General features: G+C 37.1%; 1 protein-coding gene across 5 annotated transcripts in view; it reads right to left on the reverse strand.

Annotated features, from left to right (window-relative positions):
* Positions 1-1,169: 1,169 nt before the first annotated feature.
* Positions 1,170-23,170, reverse strand: part of LOC106072425 (uncharacterized) — a 51,661-nt gene continuing 29,660 nt past the window's right edge. For 2 of the 5 annotated variants that reach the window (XM_056036005.1, XM_056036004.1), the window contains exons 17-24: positions 22,559-22,750; positions 20,572-20,686; positions 20,196-20,272; positions 19,465-19,658; positions 4,872-4,955; positions 4,366-4,447; positions 3,383-3,498; positions 1,170-2,049 (exon numbers count right to left, since the gene is read on the reverse strand). In XM_056036005.1, coding sequence (XP_055891980.1) covers positions 1,911-2,049; positions 3,383-3,498; positions 4,366-4,447; positions 4,872-4,955; positions 19,465-19,658; positions 20,196-20,272; positions 20,572-20,686; positions 22,559-22,750 — 999 coding nt within the window. In that variant the 3' untranslated portion in view covers positions 1,170-1,910. Of the gene's footprint in view, positions 2,050-3,382; positions 3,499-4,365; positions 4,448-4,871; positions 4,956-19,431; positions 19,659-19,814; positions 19,951-20,195; positions 20,273-20,571; positions 20,687-22,544; positions 22,751-23,170 lie in introns of those variants that run through there. The other 3 variants (XR_008778976.1, XM_056036006.1, XR_008778977.1) reach the window with 3 other exon arrangements.

A 23,170-nucleotide genomic window follows, 5' to 3' on the forward strand; every position in this document is an offset into this window, starting at 1 on the left:
TGTCTTTCAATGACCCAACCGGCTCAGATTTCGACTCTTCATGGTATTGAGGAGTTTCTTCATTTTGCCAGCCAGGGTGAGGACTTGTTATAGTACACATTCTTTTCTTCTTTTCCTGGTGTTTAATACAAACATTTTGCTTTGACGGCTCTTATAAGTGAAGAACAAAACGAAATAGCCAGGAGAGAGCAAGATTTAGTAACACACAATACATGTCACACAGAACTAAATTTAGTAACACACAATACATGTGACACAGAACTAGATTTAGTAACACGCAATACATGTGACACAGAACTAGATTTAGTAACACACAATACATGTGATACAGAACTAGATTTAGTAACACACAATACATGTGACACAGAACTAGATTTAGTAACACACAATACATGTGACACAGAACAAGATTTAGTAACACGCAATACAAGTGACACAGAACTAGATTTAGTAACACGCAATACATGTGACACAGAACTAGATTTAGTAACACACAATACATGTGACACAGAACTAGATTTAGTAACACGCAATACATGTGACACAGAACTAGATTTAGTAACACGCAATACATGTGACACAGAACTAGATTTAGTAACACGCAATACATGTGACACAGAGCAAGATTTAGTAACACACAATACATGTGACACAGAGCAAGATTTCAATAGCAAATCAATGGACCAACATATAGTTTTTAGGTAATGATGCAGCTTCTATAGAATACTAGCAGGCTGAAAATATGACAAAACTTATTGACAAGCTTTTCCTTCGATTAAAATGCTTAATAATTCTACAAATAATCCTACAAATAATGTACATTGATTTTAGCATGGGTATCAATAGGGGACACGGTAGCTGAGTGGTTTGCGCTTAAATTCGGAAGCAAGGAGTCCCAGGTTCGAATCCTTTTGAAGACTGGGATTTTTAATTTCAGAATCTTTAGAGCGCCTCTGAGTCCACCAGCTGTTGTACCTGTTGTTCGTTGGGGACAAATAAATGCGGCTGGTCGTTGTGCTGATCACATGACACCCTCGTTACCCGTGGGCCACAGAAACAGAGGGCCTTAATATCATCTGCCCCATAGATCGCAAGGTCTGAAAGGGAAACTTTACTTTTACAGTATTAACGGGTATTTATGAATAACTGAAAGCTCTGGAAACAAAATCCATAATAAAAACAGATTTTTATTCGTTCATTTCGTTCTACAAACATCGAAAACATTGTCTTGTTCTAAACTAGAAGTTTAAATTATAAATATTTAAAAGAAAATTTGTATAAATATTCATCAGTAGGACAGAACAAGCTGTCTACACAATTTAAACTCACAAAAACATGACTTTGTTCTAATTAAAAGACAAAAAGCCCTGACTCAGCTAAATGGAGGTTAACCTGAATATTACTAAAGAAAACACATTAAAAAGGTTGCTGTATCTTCGTATGAAGCGATGCAAGAACAAAACAAACTTCTGTATAAATATTGTGTCAAGTTTGCTGTCTCTAATGATGTATATAAAGTTATATAGTGCAGTTATATATCAAGTTATATAGTGCAGTTATATATAAACGCGTGTAAAAGAAATCAAAACTAATAGATTAAATGTAAAAATGTAAAACTCCCTTAAATGATAGTGGTGCAGAGCCCTATTTGCATGTCATTCGTATATTTTTGAAAGTATATTTGTAATTAGTGCTCCCTACTCTGAATATAATCGTTAGTTTATTTAAATTACTAGGATAAAATGTACAGGTCTTGTGTTATGACAATGTCACAGCCTTGCTGTTCATTTAAAATACCTAGCAATCAGTTCAGCAAAAGTTCCAAGTTACTTCAAGTAAAGTCAGTACTTTGGTTACATACAAGCTTACTATCTTGATTGAATAACTGATCAAACAGAAAAGGTTTAGCTTCAGAAAAATGGCTTGTAGCAGGTTCGGTCAATTCGATCGGATGCTTTGAGCGATCTATAAATAGCCATAAAAAGTGAAGGGAACAGACTCTGAAAATACTTGCATGGATCGTCCAGAACCTCTTTGGCTACTGCTGACCTGTGGAAACATTTCTTAAGTCTGAGCTACTGTTTGGTAGTCAACAGTAAACATGGGCATCCTAAATCTTTTTGGTATTGCTTATTATTACAAAGCTTATATCAACTCAATCTGCCTGTCTGTCTGGTAAAAAGTTTGAACATGAGTGTTCTCCCATTTCCCATTCTCGGATCAAGTTTAAACTTTGTACAGTTATTCGTTGTACCTAACAAAACTTGAATCAATTAAAACCATTTATCAGTTAGTTAATTAATTATTAGTAATTAATTATTTTGTTCAAAATAAAATGAACAAGAGTTTATGAATGAGAGATGTGGATGTTTATATGTACTTAGTACGTTTTTTCTCCCACTTCCAATTCTTGGATCAAGTTGAAATCATTCACAATTTTTCATAATCGACGACAATATACGAATCATTAAATAAAAAAACAATTAAATAATCACTTAGTAGTAATTAATTAATTTTGTTTCATATAGTAGAAAGGGAGCTAAACCCTGCCATCTTAAAATTAATACCACTAATTAGCCGTTCTTCCCATTAAATAAGCTTCTTACTCAAATAGGTATTATTTTTCTTTCTTGGTTGTAAGTATTACATTTTGGTTTAGTAGCTAAATTACAATATAATATCAACTTGTTTATGTAGGTCTACTGAGTTTAACTCCAATACCAACAGGATCGCTATAGGACATCATCATGACACAAATATTCTAAATCTTTCTTTAATTTGACATTTTTTTAGTTCTGTCCTATCCTGATACCACAATGCCAGTGTTGCATGCAGCAATACTAAAACCTCTGTTATCCAAACTATGTGAAAGTCAACAGGCTTTTCAATAATGTCTCTCTACCACCTACATGCACGCGCTTGGTAACAAGAAATAAAGGGATGTTTCCTTTCTCAAGGGGTGGGAGAGTGGAGGGGGTCCAGGGGAAGTTACGGGTGCAATTCTAATATCTTTAAAAAACAACAACCTTGATTTCAATAATGTGTCTCCAATTTTTGTTTTCAAGTCGAAGACAGGCGCAGACGACTAATTGAAAACTTAAATAGACCCTCCACGAACAAGGTCTGCATTAGATGTGACAAACTATTCAGCCTGCAGTAGGGTTTGCGTGGTTGTCTGAAATACTGCACTCATCCTTAATTTTCAGACTAGAAGACTTTTCCTTATACTATTTTTAGAAGAGTGAGTTGAAATGTACTCAAAATTTAGGCGGTCGGTATCGGCGTTATGGCTAAATGTACTGTGTATTGTGGTCAGCGAGGCATTATCTACATTGAATATCTATCTTGATAGTATGGTCAGCATGATAGCTATGTACTCAACATTTTATCGAAGTGGAGGCAACAGTTGTAAATAAACAAGGTCAACTCTGACAGGCTATTTTTATACACCCGGAATGATCTCATCTCTTTCATCACTGCTGGGTTGATTGCCTGGACCTGTGGAGGTCATCAAACAGAAATATAGTAATTAATAATGAAGAGTTAACAGCGTTAATTCGTGCTGGACGCTTAAGAACATTTGTGGGACAAACAATGGGGGCGAATTTGTTTTTTTTTAACTGTTATGTGGCCTGTCGATAGTTTGGAAAACATTTACCAAAGCTTCTCTTAGTCTTTTTAATGAGCGCTGGATTCGCGCAACATTGATGAACATTTTCTTGTTGAACAACTCAAATGTCTAAATGACAAATGGAGTTGGGTCCCTGGCATTGATCAATGAAGTAGAGAGCTACCAAATATCGTGTCAAATAATGTACGTCGCTAACCAAAACAGAAAGACAAGTCACCCGATAGTTGCATTATGTCTAGAGAAAAAGTCAATATTTACTTCAAAAGTGTTTGAGTGCATGCTGTAGGACTTGCAGTGCAAAATATGTGGATTACGGCTGGGTCTATGTATCCACGTGAAATTCTGCACTGCTTCCTAATCTGCCGACTCAAAAACAAACTTTTTTATACCCAGAAAGAGGAGTGCTATAGATTCAAAGTTAAGGGAATACAATATCTATTTTGATTAGAAGGAATATTTAAATCTTATCAGTACGATCTGTTTAAAGATCTATTGAAACATTGCTGAACATAATTAACACGAAATCTTTTCTGACACCATTTTGTTTATTCTATTCCTCAATGTTCGATTACTAGTGTGGGTGCAGTTGTGGGTAGTAGACTTTGACTAGAATATAGTAGTGTGGTGACGTGGTGGTTATATTGTGAATTTATTGATGTGGCTGTATCAGTGAAGGTCTAACCTATCACTTGTATATGTAAATTATTTAAGTAACCGATGACAGCTTCGCCTACCCAGTTAGGACTGACTTCACAAATGTCTAGGACTCCAAGTATCTCCATCATGGTAGGTGAACCATTGCCAGTCAGTGCGATACTGTTTGAAGACAACAAAAAGAATCATTATTATTGTGTTTTCTATTAGCCATTAACTTTGTATTTTTCTTAATCCAATGACTAATTTCTGTTTCACCTATGCAATTATCAAAACAGTTGGTTTTTTTTTAAATATACGGATACTTTCCAATAAAAACAAAACGTCAACTGATAAGACTTCCACAACTCTTTGTTTAACTCCAAACACCAGAACAGGAAGTACCTAATTTTAACTTCGGGGACATATAGAAACTATATTGCCACAGGTTGAAAGACCGACAGCTTTCAAAATTCTATCAAATTAAACCATCGGCACCCTTGTGGGGGGAGGGGGGGTCACACTAAGTCGTACTGTATCTACTATACATGAATAACGAACAATTGTGTTTTGTCCCTATGAGCTGTACGCGGCACATGGCTCTCACCCTGTCTTCATCTCCGTCAACACATCAGAGCCGACTATCAGGATGAGGCGAAATTTCTTTTCACTTGACCAGAAGAACGGATGCCTGCAGCAGATATCAGAAGTAGAATAAACATTCAAATAGCATTTGCTGTTATATATTTACACAGAGACGGCCTTAGCAGTGCGTGGGGCCCTGGGTGAATGTGAAATATGCAGGCGTAACACTAACATTCATCTAAAATATTAAGCTAATATCTTTTATGACACTGGAAAAAACTTTGATACTATTGAGTCCTTAAAAAGGAGAACTGGGTTCAAATAAATGCACAACTCTGTATTCCAGTCTACAGCGTATGGGAACGGTACATACGACATGCGTGGGGGCAGAGGTCATCGAATATTGGTTTGAATCCCTATAGCGCGGTGTCTCATTCTGCGTGGGGCCTGGGGCGGTCGTCTTTTGTTCGCCACCTCTGATCTACATCGCATTACATAATAGAGAGGGGCAGGGGGGTAGGAGCGATTTCATAATAGAGAGAGGCAGGGGGGTAGGAGCGATTACATAATAGAGAGGGGCAGGGGGGTAGGAGTGATTACATAATAGAGAGGGGCAGGGGGGTAGGAGCGATTACATAATAGAGAGGGGCAGGGGGGTAGGAGCGATTACATAATAGAGAGGGGCAGGGGGATAGGAGCGATTACATAATAGAGAGGGGCAGGGGGGTAGGAGTGATTACATAATAGAGAGGGGCAGGGGGTAGGAGCGATTACATAATAGAGAGGGGCAGGGGGGGATAGGAGCGATTACATAATAGAGAGGGGCAGGGAGATAGGAGTGATTACATAATAGAGAGGGACAGGGGGGTAGGAGTGATTACATAATAGAGAGGGGCAGGGGGGTAGGAGTGATTACATAATAGAGAGGGACAGGGGGGTAGGAGCGATTACATAATAGAGAGGGGCAGGGGGGTAGGAGTGATTACATAATAGAGAGGGGCAGGGGGGTAGGAGCGATTACATAATAGAGAGGGGCAGGGGGGTAGGAGTGATTACATAGTAGAGAGGGGCAGGGGGGTAGGAGTGATTACATAACAGAGAGGGGCAGGGGGGTAGGAGTGATTACATAATAGAGAGGGGCAGGGGGGGTAGGAGTGATTACATAATAGAGAGGGGCAGGGGGGATAGGAGCGATTACATAATAAAGAGGGGCAGGGGGGTAGGAGTGATTACATAACAGAGAGGGGCAGGGGGGTAGGAGTGATTACATAACAGAGAGGGGCAGGGGGGATAGGAGCGATTACATAATAGAGAGGGGCAGGGGGGTAGGAGCGATTACATAATAGAGAGGGGCAGGGGGGTAGGAGTGATTACATAAGAGAGGGGCAGGGGGGTAGGAGTGATTACATAACAGAGAGGGGCAGGGGGGATAGGAGCGATTACATAATAGAGAGGAGAGGCGGATAGGAGCGATTACATAATAGAGAGGGGCAGGGGGGTAGGAGCGATTACATAATAGAGAGGGGCAGGAGGGGTAGGAGTGATTACATAATAGAGAGGGACAGGGGGGTAGGAGCGATTACATAATAGAGAGGAGCAGGGGGGGTAGGAGCGATTACATAATAGAGAGGGACAGGGGGGTAGGAGCGATTACATAATAGAGAGGGACAGGGGGTAGGAGCGATTACATAATAGAGAGGGACAGGGGGGTAGGAGCGATTACATAATAGAGAGGGACAGGGGGGTAGGAGCGATTACATAATAGAGAGGGACAGGGGGGTAGGAGCGATTACATAATAGAGAGGGACAGGGGGATAGGAGTGATTACATAATAGAGAGGGGCGGGGGGGGTAGGAGCGATTACATAATAGAGAGGGGCAGGGGGGGATAGGAGCGATTACATAATAGAGAGGGGCAGGGGGGTAGGAGCGATTACATAATAGAGAGGGGCAGGGGGGATAGGAGCGATTACATAATAGAGAGGGGCGGGGGGGGTAGGAGCGATTACATAATAGAGAGGGGCAGGGGGGATAGGAGCGATTACATAATAGAGAGGGGCGGGGGGGGTAGGAGCGATTACATAATAGAGAGGGGCGGGGGGGTAGGAGCGATTACATAATAGAGAGGGGCAGGGGGGGATAGGAGCGATTACATAATAGAGAGGGGCAGGGGGGGATAGGAGCGATTACATAATAGAGAGGGGCAGGGGGGTAGGAGCGATTACATAATAGAGAGGGGCAGGGGGGATAGGAGCGATTACATAATAGAGAGGGGCGGGGGGGTAGGAGCGATTACATAATAGAGAAGGGCAGGGGGGGTAGGAGCGTATTATTTGTACGAGAAAAGTGCTCATCACTTCCTTTCATGGCTGTCACGTGTTGTAGGCGTCAATGTCACAAGAGAAGTGTGAACAGAAAGTTTATAGTTTATTTATACATTGGCTTCTCGTAGCTTCCAGTTTCTAAGAAATATGTAGGGGACTTAAGTAGAAAGGAAAGTTTTTGTTTCGATTGGCAATAACTATAAATAGAAGAGACGAGCATATATCAGGGTTCACAATATCATTTTCTTGAGTTGATACGTTTCCAGCTTAAAGTCTACTTTTGTGAATTAATCATTGAATTTGAATTATAATGTGTATTATTGTTTTAAAAGTTTTTTAATTTTTTAAAGATTTACAATATATCCTAAACAAGGAAATCCGGCAATGTCGGCATTCAATTGGATCACACCCAATTTGACTTTTGAAGTTTCAAGAGATTCTGAGCTAATAAAACTCCATTGTAACACTAGCCAAAACAAGTCAATTACAACAGAAACAACTTGGTTCATTGCACAACTCTTCAGCCATAAACTTCGACATTAAATTCATCCAAGACAATGTGGTGTTTGTAGAAAGTTCTAGCTTACTTGAGACAATGTTTGTAGAAAGTTCTAGCTTACTTGAGACAATGTATTGTGTGTAGAAAGTTCTAGCTTACTTGAGACAATGTATTGTGTGTAGAAAGTTCTAGCTTACTTGAGACAATGTATTGTGTGTAGAAAGTTCTAGCTTACTTGAGACAATGTATTGTGTGTAGAAAGTTCTAGCTTCCTTGAGACAATGTATTGTGTGTAGAAAGTTCTAGCTTACTTGAGACAATGTATTGTGTGTAGAAAGTTCTAGCTTACTTGAGACAATGTATTGTGTGTAGAAAGTTCTAGCTTACTTGAGACAATGTATTGTGTGTAGAAAGTTCTAGCTTCCTTGAGACAATGTATTGTGTGTAGAAAGTTCTAGCTTACTTGAGACAATGTATTGTGTGTAGAAATGTATAGCTTACTTGAGACAATGTATTGTTTGTAGAAAGTTCTAGCTTACTCGAGACAATGTTTGCAGAAAGTTCTAGCTTACTTGAGACAATGTATTGTTTGTAGAAAGTTCTAGCTTACTCGAGACAATGTTTGTAGAAAGTTCTAGCTTACTTGAGACAATGTATTGTTTGTAGAAAGTTCTAGCTTACTTGAGACAATGTTTGCAGAAAGTTCTAGCTTACTTGAGACAATGTATTGTGTGTAGAAAGTTCTAGCTTACTTGAGACAATATATTGTTTGTAGAAAGTTCTAGCTTACTCGAGACAATGTTTGCAGAAAGTTCTAGCTTACTTGAGACAATGTAGTTTGTAGAAAGTTCTAGCTTACTTGAGACAATGTATTGTGTGTAGAAAGTTCTAGCTTACTCGAGACAATGTTTGCAGAAAGTTCTAGCTTACTTGAGACAATGTATTGTGTGTAGAAAGTTCTAGCTTACTTGAGACAATGTTTGCAGAAAGTTCTAGCTTACTTGAGACAATGTTTGCAGAAAGTTCTAGCTTACTTGAGACAATGTTTGCAGAAAGTTCTAGCTTACTTGAGACAATGTATTGTTTGTAGAAAGTTCTAGCTTACTTGAGACAATGTATTGTGTGTAGAAAGTTCTAGCTTACTTGAGACAATATATTGTTTGTAGAAAGTTCTAGCTTACTCGAGACAATGTTTGCAGAAAGTTCTAGCTTACTTGAGACAATGTAGTTTGTAGAAAGTTCTAGCTTACTTGAGACAATGTATTGTGTGTAGAAAGTTCTAGCTTACTCGAGACAATGTTTGTAGAAAGTTCTAGCTTACTTGAGACAATGTATTGTGTGTAGAAAGTTTTAGCTTACTTGAGACAATGTTTGCAGAAAGTTCTAGCTTACTTGAGACAATGTTTGCAAAAAGTTCTAGCTTACTTGAGACAATGTTTGCAGAAAGTTCTAGCTTACTTGAGACAAAGTTTGCAGAAAGTTCTAGCTTACTTGAGACAATGTAGTTTGTAGAAAGTTCTAGCTTACTTGAGACAATGTATTGTGTGTAGAAAGTTCTAGCTTACTCGAGACAATGTTTGCAAAAAGTTCTAGCTTACTTGAGACAATGTATTGTGTGTAGAAAGTTCTAGCTTACTTGAGACAATGTTTGCAGAAAGTTCTAGCTTACTTGAGACAATGTTTGCAGAAAGTTCTAGCTTACTTGAGACAATGTTTGCAGAAAGTTCTAGCTTACTTGAGACAATGTATTGTTTGTAGAAAGTTCTAGCTTACTTGAGACAATGTATTGTGTGTAGAAAGTTCTAGCTTACTTGAGACAATATATTGTTTGTAGAAAGTTCTAGCTTACTCGAGACAATGTTTGCAGAAAGTTCTAGCTTACTTGAGACAATGTAGTTTGTAGAAAGTTCTAGCTTACTTGAGACAATGTATTGTGTGTAGAAAGTTCTAGCTTACTCGAGACAATGTTTGTAGAAAGTTCTAGCTTACTTGAGACAATGTATTGTGTGTAGAAAGTTCTAGCTTACTTGAGACAATGTTTGCAGAAAGTTCTAGCTTACTTGAGACAATGTTTGCAAAAAGTTCTAGCTTACTTGAGACAATGTTTGCAGAAAGTTCTAGCTTACTTGAGACAATGTTTGCAGAAAGTTCTAGCTTACTTGAGACAATGTATTGTTTGTAGAAAGTTCTAGCTTACTCGAGACAATGTTTGCAGAAAGTTCTAGCTTACTTGAGACAATGTATTGTTTGTAGAAAGTTCTAGCTTACTTGAGACAATGTTTGTAGAAAGTTCTAGCTTACTTGAGACAATGTATTGTGTGTAGAAAGTTCTAGCTTACTTGAGACAATGTATTGTGTGTGGAAAGTTCTAGCTTACTTGAGACAATGTTTGCAGAAAGTTCTAGCTTACTTGAGACAATATATTGTTTGTAGAAAGTTCTAGCTTACTCGAGACAATGTTTGCAGAAAGTTCTAGCTTACTTGAGACAATGTATTGTGTGTAGAAAGTTCTAGCTTACTTGAGACAATATATTGTTTGTAGAAAGTTCTAGCTTACTCGAGACAATGTTTGCAGAAAGTTCTAGCTTACTTGAGACAATGTAGTTTGTAGAAAGTTCTAGCTTACTTGAGACAATGTATTGTGTGTAGAAAGTTCTAGCTTACTTGAGACAATGTTTGCAGAAAGTTCTAGCTTACTTGAGACAATGTAGTTTGTAGAAAGTTCTAGCTTACTTGAGACAAAGTATTGTGTGTAGAAAGTTCTAGCTTACTTGAGACAATGTAGTTTGTAGAAAGTTCTAGCTTACTTGAGACAATGTAGTTTGTAGAAAGTTCTAGCTTACTTGAGACAATGTATTGTGTGTAGAAAGTTCTAGCTTACTCGAGACAATGTTTGTAGAAAGTTCTAGCTTACTTGAGACAATGTATTGTGTGTAGAAAGTTCTAGCTTACTTGAGACAATGTTTGCAGAAAGTTCTAGCTTACTTGAGACAATGTTTGCAAAAAGTTCTAGCTTACTTGAGACAATGTTTGCAGAAAGTTCTAGCTTACTTGAGACAAAGTTTGCAGAAAGTTCTAGCTTACTTGAGACAATGTAGTTTGTAGAAAGTTCTAGCTTACTTGAGACAATGTATTGTGTGTAGAAAGTTCTAGCTTACTCGAGACAATGTTTGCAAAAAGTTCTAGCTTACTTGAGACAATGTATTGTGTGTAGAAAGTTCTAGCTTACTTGAGACAATGTTTGCAGAAAGTTCTAGCTTACTTGAGACAATGTTTGCAGAAAGTTCTAGCTTACTTGAGACAATGTTTGCAGAAAGTTCTAGCTTACTTGAGACAATGTATTGTTTGTAGAAAGTTCTAGCTTACTTGAGACAATGTATTGTGTGTAGAAAGTTCTAGCTTACTTGAGACAATATATTGTTTGTAGAAAGTTCTAGCTTACTCGAGACAATGTTTGCAGAAAGTTCTAGCTTACTTGAGACAATGTAGTTTGTAGAAAGTTCTAGCTTACTTGAGACAATGTATTGTGTGTAGAAAGTTCTAGCTTACTCGAGACAATGTTTGTAGAAAGTTCTAGCTTACTTGAGACAATGTATTGTGTGTAGAAAGTTCTAGCTTACTTGAGACAATGTTTGCAGAAAGTTCTAGCTTACTTGAGACAATGTTTGCAAAAAGTTCTAGCTTACTTGAGACAATGTTTGCAGAAAGTTCTAGCTTACTTGAGACAATGTTTGCAGAAAGTTCTAGCTTACTTGAGACAATGTATTGTTTGTAGAAAGTTCTAGCTTACTCGAGACAATGTTTGCAGAAAGTTCTAGCTTACTTAAGACAATGTATTGTTTGTAGAAAGTTCTAGCTTACTTGAGACAATGTTTGTAGAAAGTTCTAGCTTACTTGAGACAATGTATTGTGTGTAGAAAGTTCTAGCTTACTTGAGACAATGTATTGTGTGTGGAAAGTTCTAGCTTACTTGAGACAATGTTTGCAGAAAGTTCTAGCTTACTTGAGACAATATATTGTTTGTAGAAAGTTCTAGCTTACTCGAGACAATGTTTGCAAAAAGTTCTAGCTTACTTGAGACAATGTATTGTGTGTAGAAAGTTCTAGCTTACTTGAGACAATATATTGTTTGTAGAAAGTTCTAGCTTACTCGAGACAATGTTTGCAGAAAGTTCTAGCTTACTTGAGACAATGTAGTTTGTAGAAAGTTCTAGCTTACTTGAGACAATGTATTGTGTGTAGAAAGTTCTAGCTTACTTGAGACAATGTTTGCAGAAAGTTCTAGCTTACTTGAGACAATGTAGTTTGTAGAAAGTTCTAGCTTACTTGAGACAAAGTATTGTGTGTAGAAAGTTCTAGCTTACTTGAGACAATGTAGTTTGTAGAAAGTTCTAGCTTACTTGAGACAAAATATTGTGTGTAGAAAGTTCTAGCTTACTTGAGACAATGTACTGTTTGTAGAAAGTTCTAGCTTACTTGAGACAATGTATTGTGTGTAGAAAGTTCTAGCTTACTCGAGACAATGTTTGCAGAAAGTTCTAGCTTACTTGAGACAATGTAGTTTGTAGAAAGTTCTAGCTTACTTGAGACAAAAGATTGTGTGTAGAAAGTTCTAGCTTCCTTGTGACAATGTACTGTTTGTAGAAAGTTCTAGCTTACTTAAGACAAAGTATTGTGTGTAGAAAGTTCTAGCTTACTTGAGACAATGTTTGCAGAAAGTTCTAGCTTACTTGAGACAATGTTTGCAGAAAGTTCTAGCTTACTTGAGACAATATATTGTTTGTAGAAAGTTCTAGCTTACTCGAGACAATGTTTGCAGAAAGTTCTAGCTTACTTGAGACAATGTAGTTTGTAGAAAGTTCTAGCTCACTTGAGACAATGTATTGTGTGTAGAAAGTTCTAGCTTACTCGAGACAATGTTTGCAGAAAGTTCTAGCTTACTTGAGACAATGTATTGTGTGTAGAAAGTTCTAGCTTACTTAAGACAATGTTTGCAGAAAGTTCTAGCTTACTTGAGACAATGTTTGCAGAAAGTTCTAGCTTACTTGAGACAATGTTTGCAGAAAGTTCTAGCTTACTTGAGACAATGTATTGTGTGTAGAAAGTTCTAGCTTACTTGAGACAATGTATTGTTTGTAGAAAGTTCTAGCTTACTCGAGACAATGTTTGCAGAAAGTTCTAGCTTACTTGAGACAATGTATTGTTTGTAGAAAGTTCTAGCTTACTCGAGACAATGTTTGTAGAAAGTTCTAGCTTACTTGAGACAATGTATTGTGTGTAGAAAGTTCTAGCTTACTTGAGACAATATATTGTTTGTAGAAAGTTCTAGCTTACTCGAGACAATGTTTGCAGAAAGTTCTAGCTTACTTGAGACAATGTAGTTTGTAGAAAGTTCTAGCTTACTTGAGACAATGTATTGTGTGTAGAAAGTTCTAGCTTACTCGAGACAATGTTTGCAGAAAGTTCTAGCTTACTTGAGACAATGTTTGCAGAAAAATCTAGCTTACTTGAGACAATGTTTGCAGAAAGTTCTAGCTTACTTGAGACAATGTATTGTGTGTAGAAAGTTCTAGCTTACTTGAGACAATATATTGTTTGTAGAAAGTTCTAGCTTACTCGAGACAATGTTTGCAGAAAGTTCTAGCTTACTTGAGACAATGTATTGTTTGTAGAAAGTTCTAGCTTACTCGAGACAATGTTTGTAGAAAGTTCTAGCTTACTTGAGACAATGTATTGTGTGTAGAAAGTTCTAGCTTACTTGAGACAATGTATTGTGTGTGGAAAGTTCTAGCTTACTTGAGACAATGTTTGCAGAAAGTTCTAGCTTACTTGAGACAATATATTGTGTGTAGAAAGTTCTAGCTTACTTGAGACAATGTTTGCAGAAAGTTCTAGCTTACTTGAGACAATGTTTGCAGAAAGTTCTAGCTTACTTGAGACAATGTTAACAGAAAGTTCTAGCTTACTTGAGACAATGTATTGTTTGTAGAAAGTTCTAGCTTACTTGAGACAATGTATTGTGTGTAGAAAGTTCTAGCTTACTTGAGACAATATATTGTTTGTAGAAAGTTCTAGCTTACTCGAGACAATGTTTGCAGAAAGTTCTAGCTTACTTGAGACAATGTAGTTTGTAGAAAGTTCTAGCTTACTTGAGACAATGTATTGTGTGTAGAAAGTTCTAGCTTACTCGAGACAATGTTTGTAGAAAGTTCTAGCTTACTTGAGACAATGTATTGTGTGTAGAAAGTTCTAGCTTACTTGAGACAATGTTTGCAGAAAGTTCTAGCTTACTTGAGACAATGTATTGTGTGTAGAAAGTTCTAGCTTACTCGAGACAATGTTTGTAGAAAGTTCTAGCTTACTTGAGACAATGTATTGTTTGTAGAAAGTTTTAGCTTACTCGAGACAATGTTTGCAGAAAGTTCTAGCTTACTTGAGACAATGTATTGTGTGTAGAAAGTTCTAGCTTACTTGAGACAATATATTGTTTGTAGAAAGTTCTAGCTTACTCGAGACAATGTTTGCAGAAAGTTCTAGCTTACTTGAGACAATGTAGTTTGTAGAAAGTTCTAGCTTACTTGAGACAATGTATTGTGTGTAGAAAGTTCTAGCTTACTTGAGACAATGTTTGCAGAAAGTTCTAGCTTACTTGAGACAATGTAGTTTGTAGAAAGTTCTAGCTTACTTGAGACAAAGTATTGTGTGTAGAAAGTTCTAGCTTACTTGAGACAATGTAGTTTGTAGAAAGTTCTAGCTTACTTGAGACAATGTAGTTTGTAGAAAGTTCTAGCTTACTTGAGACAAAATATTGTGTGTAGAAAGTTCTAGCTTACTTGAGACAATGTACTGTTTGTAGAAAGTTCTAGCTTACTTGAGACAATGTATTGTGTGTAGAAAGTTCTAGCTTACTCGAGACAATGTTTGCAGAAAGTTCTAGCTTACTTGAGACAATGTAGTTTGTAGAAAGTTCTAGCTTACTTGAGACAAAGTATTGTGTGTAGAAAGTTCTAGCTTCCTTGTGACAATGTACTGTTTGTAGAAAGTTCTAGCTTACTTAAGACAAAGTATTGTGTGTAGAAAGTTCTAGCTTACTTGAGACAATAATTGCAGAAAGTTCTAGCTTACTCGAGACAATGTTTGCAGAAAGATCTAGCTTACTTGAGACAATATATTGTTTGTAGAAAGTTCTAGCTTACTCGAGACAATGTTTGTAGAAAGTTCTAGCTTACTTGAGACAATGTATTGTGTGTAGAAAGTTCTAGCTTACTTGAGACAATATATTGTTTGTAGAAAGTTCTAGCTTACTCGAGACAATGTTTGCAGAAAGTTCTAGCTTACTTGAGACAATGTAGTTTGTAGAAAGTTCTAGCTTACTTGAGACAATGTATTGTGTGTAGAAAGTTCTAGCTTACTCGAGACAATGTTTGTAGAAAGTTCTAGCTTACTTGAGACAATGTATTGTGTGTAGAAAGTTCTAGCTTACTTGAGACAATGTTTGCAGAAAGTTCTAGCTTACTTGAGACAATGTATTGTGTGTAGAAAGTTCTAGCTTACTCGAGACAATGTTTGTAGAAAGTTCTAGCTTACTTGAGACAATGTATTGTTTGTAGAAAGTTTTAGCTTACTCGAGACAATGTTTGCAGAAAGTTCTAGCTTACTTGAGACAATGTATTGTGTGTAGAAAGTTCTAGCTTACTTGAGACAATATATTGTTTGTAGAAAGTTCTAGCTTACTCGAGACAATGTTTGCAGAAAGTTCTAGCTTACTTGAGACAATGTAGTTTGTAGAAAGTTCTAGCTTACTTGAGACAATGTATTGTGTGTAGAAAGTTATAGCTTACTTGAGACAATGTTTGCAGAAAGTTCTAGCTTACTTGAGACAATGTAGTTTGTAGAAAGTTCTAGCTTACTTGAGACAAAGTATTGTGTGTAGAAAGTTCTAGCTTACTTGAGACAATGTAGTTTGTAGAAAGTTCTAGCTTACTTGAGACAATGTAGTTTGTAGAAAGTTCTAGCTTACTTGAGACAAAATATTGTGTGTAGAAAGTTCTAGCTTACTTGAGACAATGTACTGTTTGTAGAAAGTTCTAGCTTACTTGAGACAATGTATTGTGTGTAGAAAGTTCTAGCTTACTCGAGACAATGTTTGCAGAAAGTTCTAGCTTACTTGAGACAATGTAGTTTGTAGAAAGTTCTAGCTTACTTGAGACAAAGTATTGTGTGTAGAAAGTTCTAGCTTCCTTGTGACAATGTACTGTTTGTAGAAAGTTCTAGCTTACTTAAGACAAAGTATTGTGTGTAGAAAGTTCTAGCTTACTTGAGACAATAATTGCAGAAAGTTCTAGCTTACTCGAGACAATGTTTGCAGAAAGATCTAGCTTACTTGAGACAATATATTGTTTGTAGAAAGTTCTAGCTTACTCGAGACAATGTTTGCAGAAAGTTCTAGCTTACTTGAGACAATGTAGTTTGTAGAAAGTTCTAGCTCACTTGAGACAATGTATTGTTTGTAGAAAGTTCTAGCTTACTCGAGACAATGTTTGCAGAAAGTTCTAGCTTACTTGAGACAATGTATTGTGTGTAGAAAGTTCTAGCTTACTTAAGACAATGTTAGCAGAAAGTTCTAGCTTACTTGAGACAATGTTTGCTGAAAGTTATAGCTTACTTGAGACAATGTTTGCAGAAAGTTCTAGCTTACTTGAGACAATTTATTGTGTGTAGAAAGTTCTAGCTTACTTGAGACAATGTATTGTTTGTAGAAAGTTCTAGCTTACTCGAGACAATGTTTGCAGAAAGTTCTAGCTTACTTGAGACAATGTATTGTTTGTAGAAAGTTCTAGCTTACTCGAGACAATGTTTGTAGAAAGTTCTAGCTTACTTGAGACAATGTATTGTGTGTAGAAAGTTCTAGCTTACTTGAGACAATATATTGTTTGTAGAAAGTTCTAGCTTACTCGAGACAATGTTTGCAGAAAGTTCTAGCTTACTTGAGACAATGTAGTTTGTAGAAAGTTCTAGCTTACTTGAGACAATGTATTGTGTGTAGAAAGTTCTAGCTTACTCGAGACAATGTTTGTAGAAAGTTCTAGCTTACTTGAGACAATGTATTGTGTGTAGAAAGTTCTAGCTTACTTGAGACAATGTTTGCAGAAAGTTCTAGCTTACTTGAGACAATGTTTGCAGAAAGTTCTAGCTTACTTGAGACAATGTTTGCAGAAAGTTCTAGCTTACTTGAGACAATGTTTGCAGAAAGTTCTAGCTTACTTGAGACAATGTATTGTGTGTAGAAAGTTCTAGCTTACTTGAGACAATATATTGTTTGTAGAAAGTTCTAGCTTACTCGAGACAATGTTTGCAGAAAGTTCTAGCTTACTTGAGACAATGTATTGTTTGTAGAAAGTTCTAGCTTACTCGAGACAATGTTTGTAGAAAGTTCTAGCTTACTTGAGACAATGTATTGTGTGTAGAAAGTTCTAGCTTACTTGAGACAATGTATTGTGTGTGGAAAGTTCTAGCTTACTTGAGACAATGTTTGCAGAAAGTTCTAGCTTACTTGAGACAATATATTGTGTGTAGAAAGTTCTAGCTTACTTGAGACAATGTTTGCAGAAAGTTCTAGCTTACTTGAGACAATGTTTGCAGAAAGTTCTAGCTTACTTGAGACAATGTTTGCAGAAAGTTCTAGCTTACTTGAGACAATGTATTGTTTGTAGAAAGTTCTAGCTTACTTGAGACAATGTATTGTGTGTAGAAAGTTCTAGCTTACTTGAGACAATATATTGTTTGTAGAAAGTTCTAGCTTACTCGAGACAATGTTTGCAGAAAGTTCTAGCTTACTTGAGACAATGTAGTTTGTAGAAAGTTCTAGCTTACTTGAGACAATGTATTGTGTGTAGAAAGTTCTAGCTTACTCGAGACAATGTTTGTAGAAAGTTCTAGCTTACTTGAGACAATGTATTGTGTGTAGAAAGTTCTAGCTTACTTGAGACAATGTTTGCAGAAAGTTCTAGCTTACTTGAGACAATGTTTGCAAAAAGTTCTAGCTTACTTGAGACAATGTTTGCAGAAAGTTCTAGCTTACTTGAGACAATGTTTGCAGAAAGTTCTAGCTTACTTGAGACAATGTATTGTTTGTAGAAAGTTCTAGCTTACTCGAGACAATGTTTGCAGAAAGTTCTAGCTTACTTGAGACAATGTATTGTTTGTAGAAAGTTCTAGCTTACTCGAGACAATGTTTGTAGAAAGTTCTAGCTTACTTGAGACAATGTATTGTGTGTAGAAAGTTCTAGCTTACTTGAGACAATGTATTGTGTGTGGAAAGTTCTAGCTTACTTGAGACAATGTTTGCAGAAAGTTCTAGCTTACTCGAGACAATATATTGTTTCTAGAAAGTTCTAGCTTACTCGAGACAATGTTTGCAGAAAGTTCTAGCTTACTTGAGACAATGTAGTTTGTAGAAAGTTCTAGCTTACTTGAGACAATGTATTGTGTGTAGAAAGTTCTAGCTTACTTGAGACAATATATTGTTTGTAGAAAGTTCTAGCTTACTCGAGACAATGTTTGCAGAAAGTTCTAGCTTACTTGAGACAATGTATTTTGTAGAAAGTTCTAGCTTACTTGAGACAATGTATTGTGTGTAGAAAGTTCTAGCTTACTTGAGACAATGTTTGCAGAAAGTTCTAGCTTACTTGAGACAATGTAGTTTGTAGAAAGTTCTAGCTTACTTGAGACAAAGTATTGTGTGTAGAAAGTTCTAGCTTACTTGAGACAATGTAGTTTGTAGAAAGTTCTAGCTTACTTGAGACAATATATTGTTTGTAGAAAGTTCTAGCTTACTCGAGACAATGTTTGCAGAAAGTTCTAGCTTACTTGAGACAATGTAGTTTGTAGAAAGTTCTAGCTTACTTGAGACAATGTATTGTGTGTAGAAAGTTCTAGCTTACTCGAGACAATGTTTGTAGAAAGTTCTAGCTTACTTGAGACAATGTATTGTGTGTAGAAAGTTCTAGCTTACTTGAGACAATGTTTGCAGAAAGTTCTAGCTTACTTGAGACAATGTTTGCAAAAAGTTCTAGCTTACTTGAGACAATGTTTGCAGAAAGTTCTAGCTTACTTGAGACAATGTTAGCAGAAAGTTCTAGCTTACTTGAGACAATGTATTGTTTGTAGAAAGTTCTAGCTTACTCGAGACAATGTTTGCAGAAAGTTCTAGCTTACTTGAGACAATGTATTGTTTGTAGAAAGTTCTAGCTTACTTGAGACAATGTATTGTGTGTAGAAAGTTCTAGCTTACTTGAGACAATGTATTGTGTGTAGAAAGTTCTAGCTTCCTTGTGACAATGTACTGTTTGTAGAAAGTTCTAGCTTACTTGAGACAATGTAGTTTGTAGAAAGTTCTAGCTTACTTGAGACAAAGTATTGTGTGTAGAAAGTTCTAGCTTCCTTGTGACAATGTACTGTTTGTAGAAAGTTCTAGCTTACTTGAGACAATGTACTGTTTGTAGAAAGTTCTAGCTTACTTGACACAATGTATTGTGTGTAGAAAGTTCTAGCTTACTCGAGACAATGTTTGCAGAAAGTTCTAGCTTCCTTGTGACTTGTACTGTTTATAGAAAGTTCTAGCTTACTTGAGACAATGTTTGTAGAAAGTTCTAGCTAACTTGAGACAATGTTTATAGAAAGTTCTAGCTTACTTAAGACAATGTTTGTATAAAAATTCTAGCTTACTTGAGACAATGTTTGTAGAAACTTCTAGCTTACTTGATACAATGTTTGTAGAAAGTTCTAGCTTACTTGAGACAATGTTCGATGGTTGGCCTGGCTGAAGGGTCTGGGAACAACATCCCAGAGACAAGGTCGTTGGCCTCCTCGCTGATATGCTGCATCTGGCTGCTGTTTCTGGCTAAGTTGACCTCCACTTCCAGTGGCGATGCACCGAAAGGATGTTGGCCACCGGTCAGTATAAAGTACAACAACATTCCAGCCACCTGGTAACAGCATTCAATAACAGCGACGGTTTAGGTGGTTCAAATCTCAATTAAAAAAAAATGTCATCACCCTGGGCAAGAATCTAACAATACCAACCTACTTTTATAAACATTAACAGTTACAGTGAAGTCCCGAAGAATCGGCCCCTCGAAGACCGGGCACACAAGATAACTCGATAGTCAATAACTCGGCAGATTGGATAACTCGCCACTCGACGACCCAGCAGTCCGAATAACTCAGTCAAACCTTGGCAAAGCAATTTTGTTTTAATGCGTTCCACCATGAAAGCTCCTACAATATCATATTATAAAGAAATTCTGCCATTTAGATTCCCTATAGTATTGTTAGCAAATAGGTGTGTTGACAATGGACTTGTAGTTCTTTTATAGCTCTTGTGTCGAAGCATATTTATATATAAAATAGATCTACATACCGTAGGTCTCAAACAACTTTTTTTTGTTTTCTTGTATAGGAAAAAATGTTTCGTTTTAAACCTTTCAAAATCTTTCTTCCCCTATATATGAAAAGTTCATTACCTGTATATCTGAGGCCATCGACGGCTGAGGCCTGTCACTGTTGAGATCTTCAGACGATGTCCAACAGGCTGACCGCACTGAGAAAGAACTTAAAGCTGTAGATGCCATTACAATGTATATGTTTTTTTTTTAAAGGTAATGTAAGAATTCATAAATTAAGTCACTAGTAGTATCACTGGTCATTTTTTAAAACACAGAACATCACACAGGCACGCATACTGCATCACAGTAACACACACTACACAAGACTATCACACACATACACACAACACCATATTATCAAAATGTTGATATTCAATATGACAACAGAGGTGGAAATGGTAATCAATTAGTGAGTGCATGTGTGTGAGAGAGACAGAGAGGGAGAATGACGAACCTGGTTCGTTCCTGATCATCGATGACGGTCCCATGATATGATTATTGATTTTGGTTACTATTCCGCAACCACCTAATCTCAATCGACCTTCAGAATCCACAAATATCCATGATGGCTGGACAATGAAAGGTATACAGAACAATAACCTTTCAAACACTAAATTGTATTCAATAGTATTTTGAAACAATTATCATAGTGTACTGTATATATCTCTCTGTTACAAATATTCTAGAATTTAAAAAATCTTCTTTCAGTTTGAGATTATCACTAAAAATGTAAACACAGTAATCTTCTCTTTGTTTCCACATTGATTTTTGAGATTAAGTTTACGTGTTTTTTTTTTATCAAGATAGAAAAAGAAGAGAAAACAATCAGAAGAAATGTGGTAACGATACAACGAAACCTAAGGAAAAAAGGTGAGAAAAATAAAAAGAGAAAGATTGGGAGAGATTCTGAAATGAACAGAGAAAAGTTCAGACACGCCATATTGAAAGATCCCATCAATTGAATGATAACAACGAATATAAAAAAAAAAATAATTTGGAAAAAAAAAAAAAGCATATATGAGGGAAAGAACCGCTCAATCATTGCAATTTATCTCAATAATATAAGATGTGTTTCTTCTGCCTGGTCGTGCGGTAATCGAGCCAGACCGTCGTTCAGTCGTCTCGATAGTCACAGGTTCGTAGCTTGCCATCCCCCGTCGTCCTGACTAGGAAGTATATTATCTTCAACTCTGAAGGAACATCCGAAACAAGTGAAACATTTGACTAAACATTTTTCTATATAAGACAAAAATTGATTAATTACCCCTAATTAATTAACTCATTGGTTCGTATTTCGATTGATTCACCGTCAATGAATAATTGTGCAAAGTTATCAATACTTCTGTTTTCTGTACACCGGTGTGAAAAGTCAAAAGCTTGCTGTCCGAGTCACTCAATTTTATCACAGCATTAATTATTATTACTTTTTATTTATTTATTTTATTTTAATTATTTCCCCGTGCTATCCCCAAATTCTTCACCTTTCCCTATTCAGGCTAGACTCAGTCCACCACGTTGGCGATAACAAGGCCACGGCTTACACTTATCTCCCCTTGATCGGGGAAAGATAAACACACAATCTCTTTGGTCTTACCCGCCGAATGTCTGACGGTTGCAGTTGACACCACCTTGGGCGGAATGCAAGTCAATCTTTCTCCCTCCCCCCTTTCCCACGTCTCTCTTTGATCAAAGAAATTACTCGGGTCAACACGCCTTGTGACACTCCAAGGTGCGACTCTTGTCGGACTTCACCCACGTGAGTTAGCCAATCCCATTTCCTGTTTCCGCCCACCTCTTTCATGGCCTTTATAAAGTAGAATGGATCTAGCCAGACCCTCTCATTTCTCATTCTAGCTGAACAGCCGAGTCTGGACTATTTCATTTATTCTTACTCTTAGAGGAATACCTGGTGGTAAGCCGAACTTAATCACAAGTTCCATCTTAATTACTTTGTGCATTCTTCAATTTTAACTTTGTATCTCTCTTTCATTGCTTTGTCTCGTTGCGTGTCTGCTCCCGATTTATATGTTGACGGGTTGGTGTGTGATAGCTTTAAAAATAATCCTCCCCTAGACATTAAACGCGCCAAACACACACGTCACTTTCTAACCTGTCACAACCGGATACACCAAAAATCTTACTATTTATGGATTGGCCGCCATATATGAAAATCTCCAATTACGAGCTGAAGGTTTATCCTTCTCTTTCCCCCAAGTTACACCCACTGTGTACGCATAGGAAATGAATTTTTGAACTCATCGAAGAGGTTTACACGCACAGACGCATACACTTGCATACATACTTGGGCACACACGTACACATACAAAGACGTACACACACACACGTACGCACACAATTCGACACACGTAAAAACATACACTTACACACACACAGTTACACATCTACGCACACGCACACTAAGTTAACCTGTTGGCCTTCACCTTCAAGAATCCATGGGGCATGCCAAGATGGTGGTGCACAAACTTGATACCTTCCAGCAGCTGCCACGACAACCTGTTGGCTGAGAGTGGGTCCTGCCTGTGAGAGAGTTGGACAATCTGCATGTACTCACTCAGTGTGTAGTCACACAGCTCCAGGGCCACATACTCTGTGGTACAGGTCTCGCTCATACCCTGGACAAGAGCAAGGACATCACAATGCAGCGTCAGGTCAGCTGTATACAGACTGAAGTACGACAGCTACATGCAACAGTTGAATGTCGTAGATTGTAGGTTGTAAGTCAAGTATTGTAAGTTGTAAACGGTAAGTCACAGATTGTAAGTTGTAAATGATAAGTCATGATTGTAAGTTGTAAATGATAAGTCATGATTGTAGGTTGTATGTGGTATGATGAAGTTGTAGATTGTAATTCGTAGATTTAGATTGTATGTTTTAGGTTGCAAGTGATAATTAGGTTGTAAGTGGTAAGTCATAGATTGTAGGTTGTATATAGTAGGTTGTAAGTTGTAAGACGTAGGTTGTAGGTTGTATATTGTAGGTTGTAAGTGGTAAGACGTAGATTGCAGGTTGTATATTGTAGGTTGTAAGTGGTA

The sequence above is a fragment of the Biomphalaria glabrata genome, chromosome 7, assembly GCF_947242115.1.
Source record: "Biomphalaria glabrata chromosome 7, xgBioGlab47.1, whole genome shotgun sequence".
NCBI lineage: Eukaryota > Metazoa > Mollusca > Gastropoda > Planorbidae > Biomphalaria > Biomphalaria glabrata.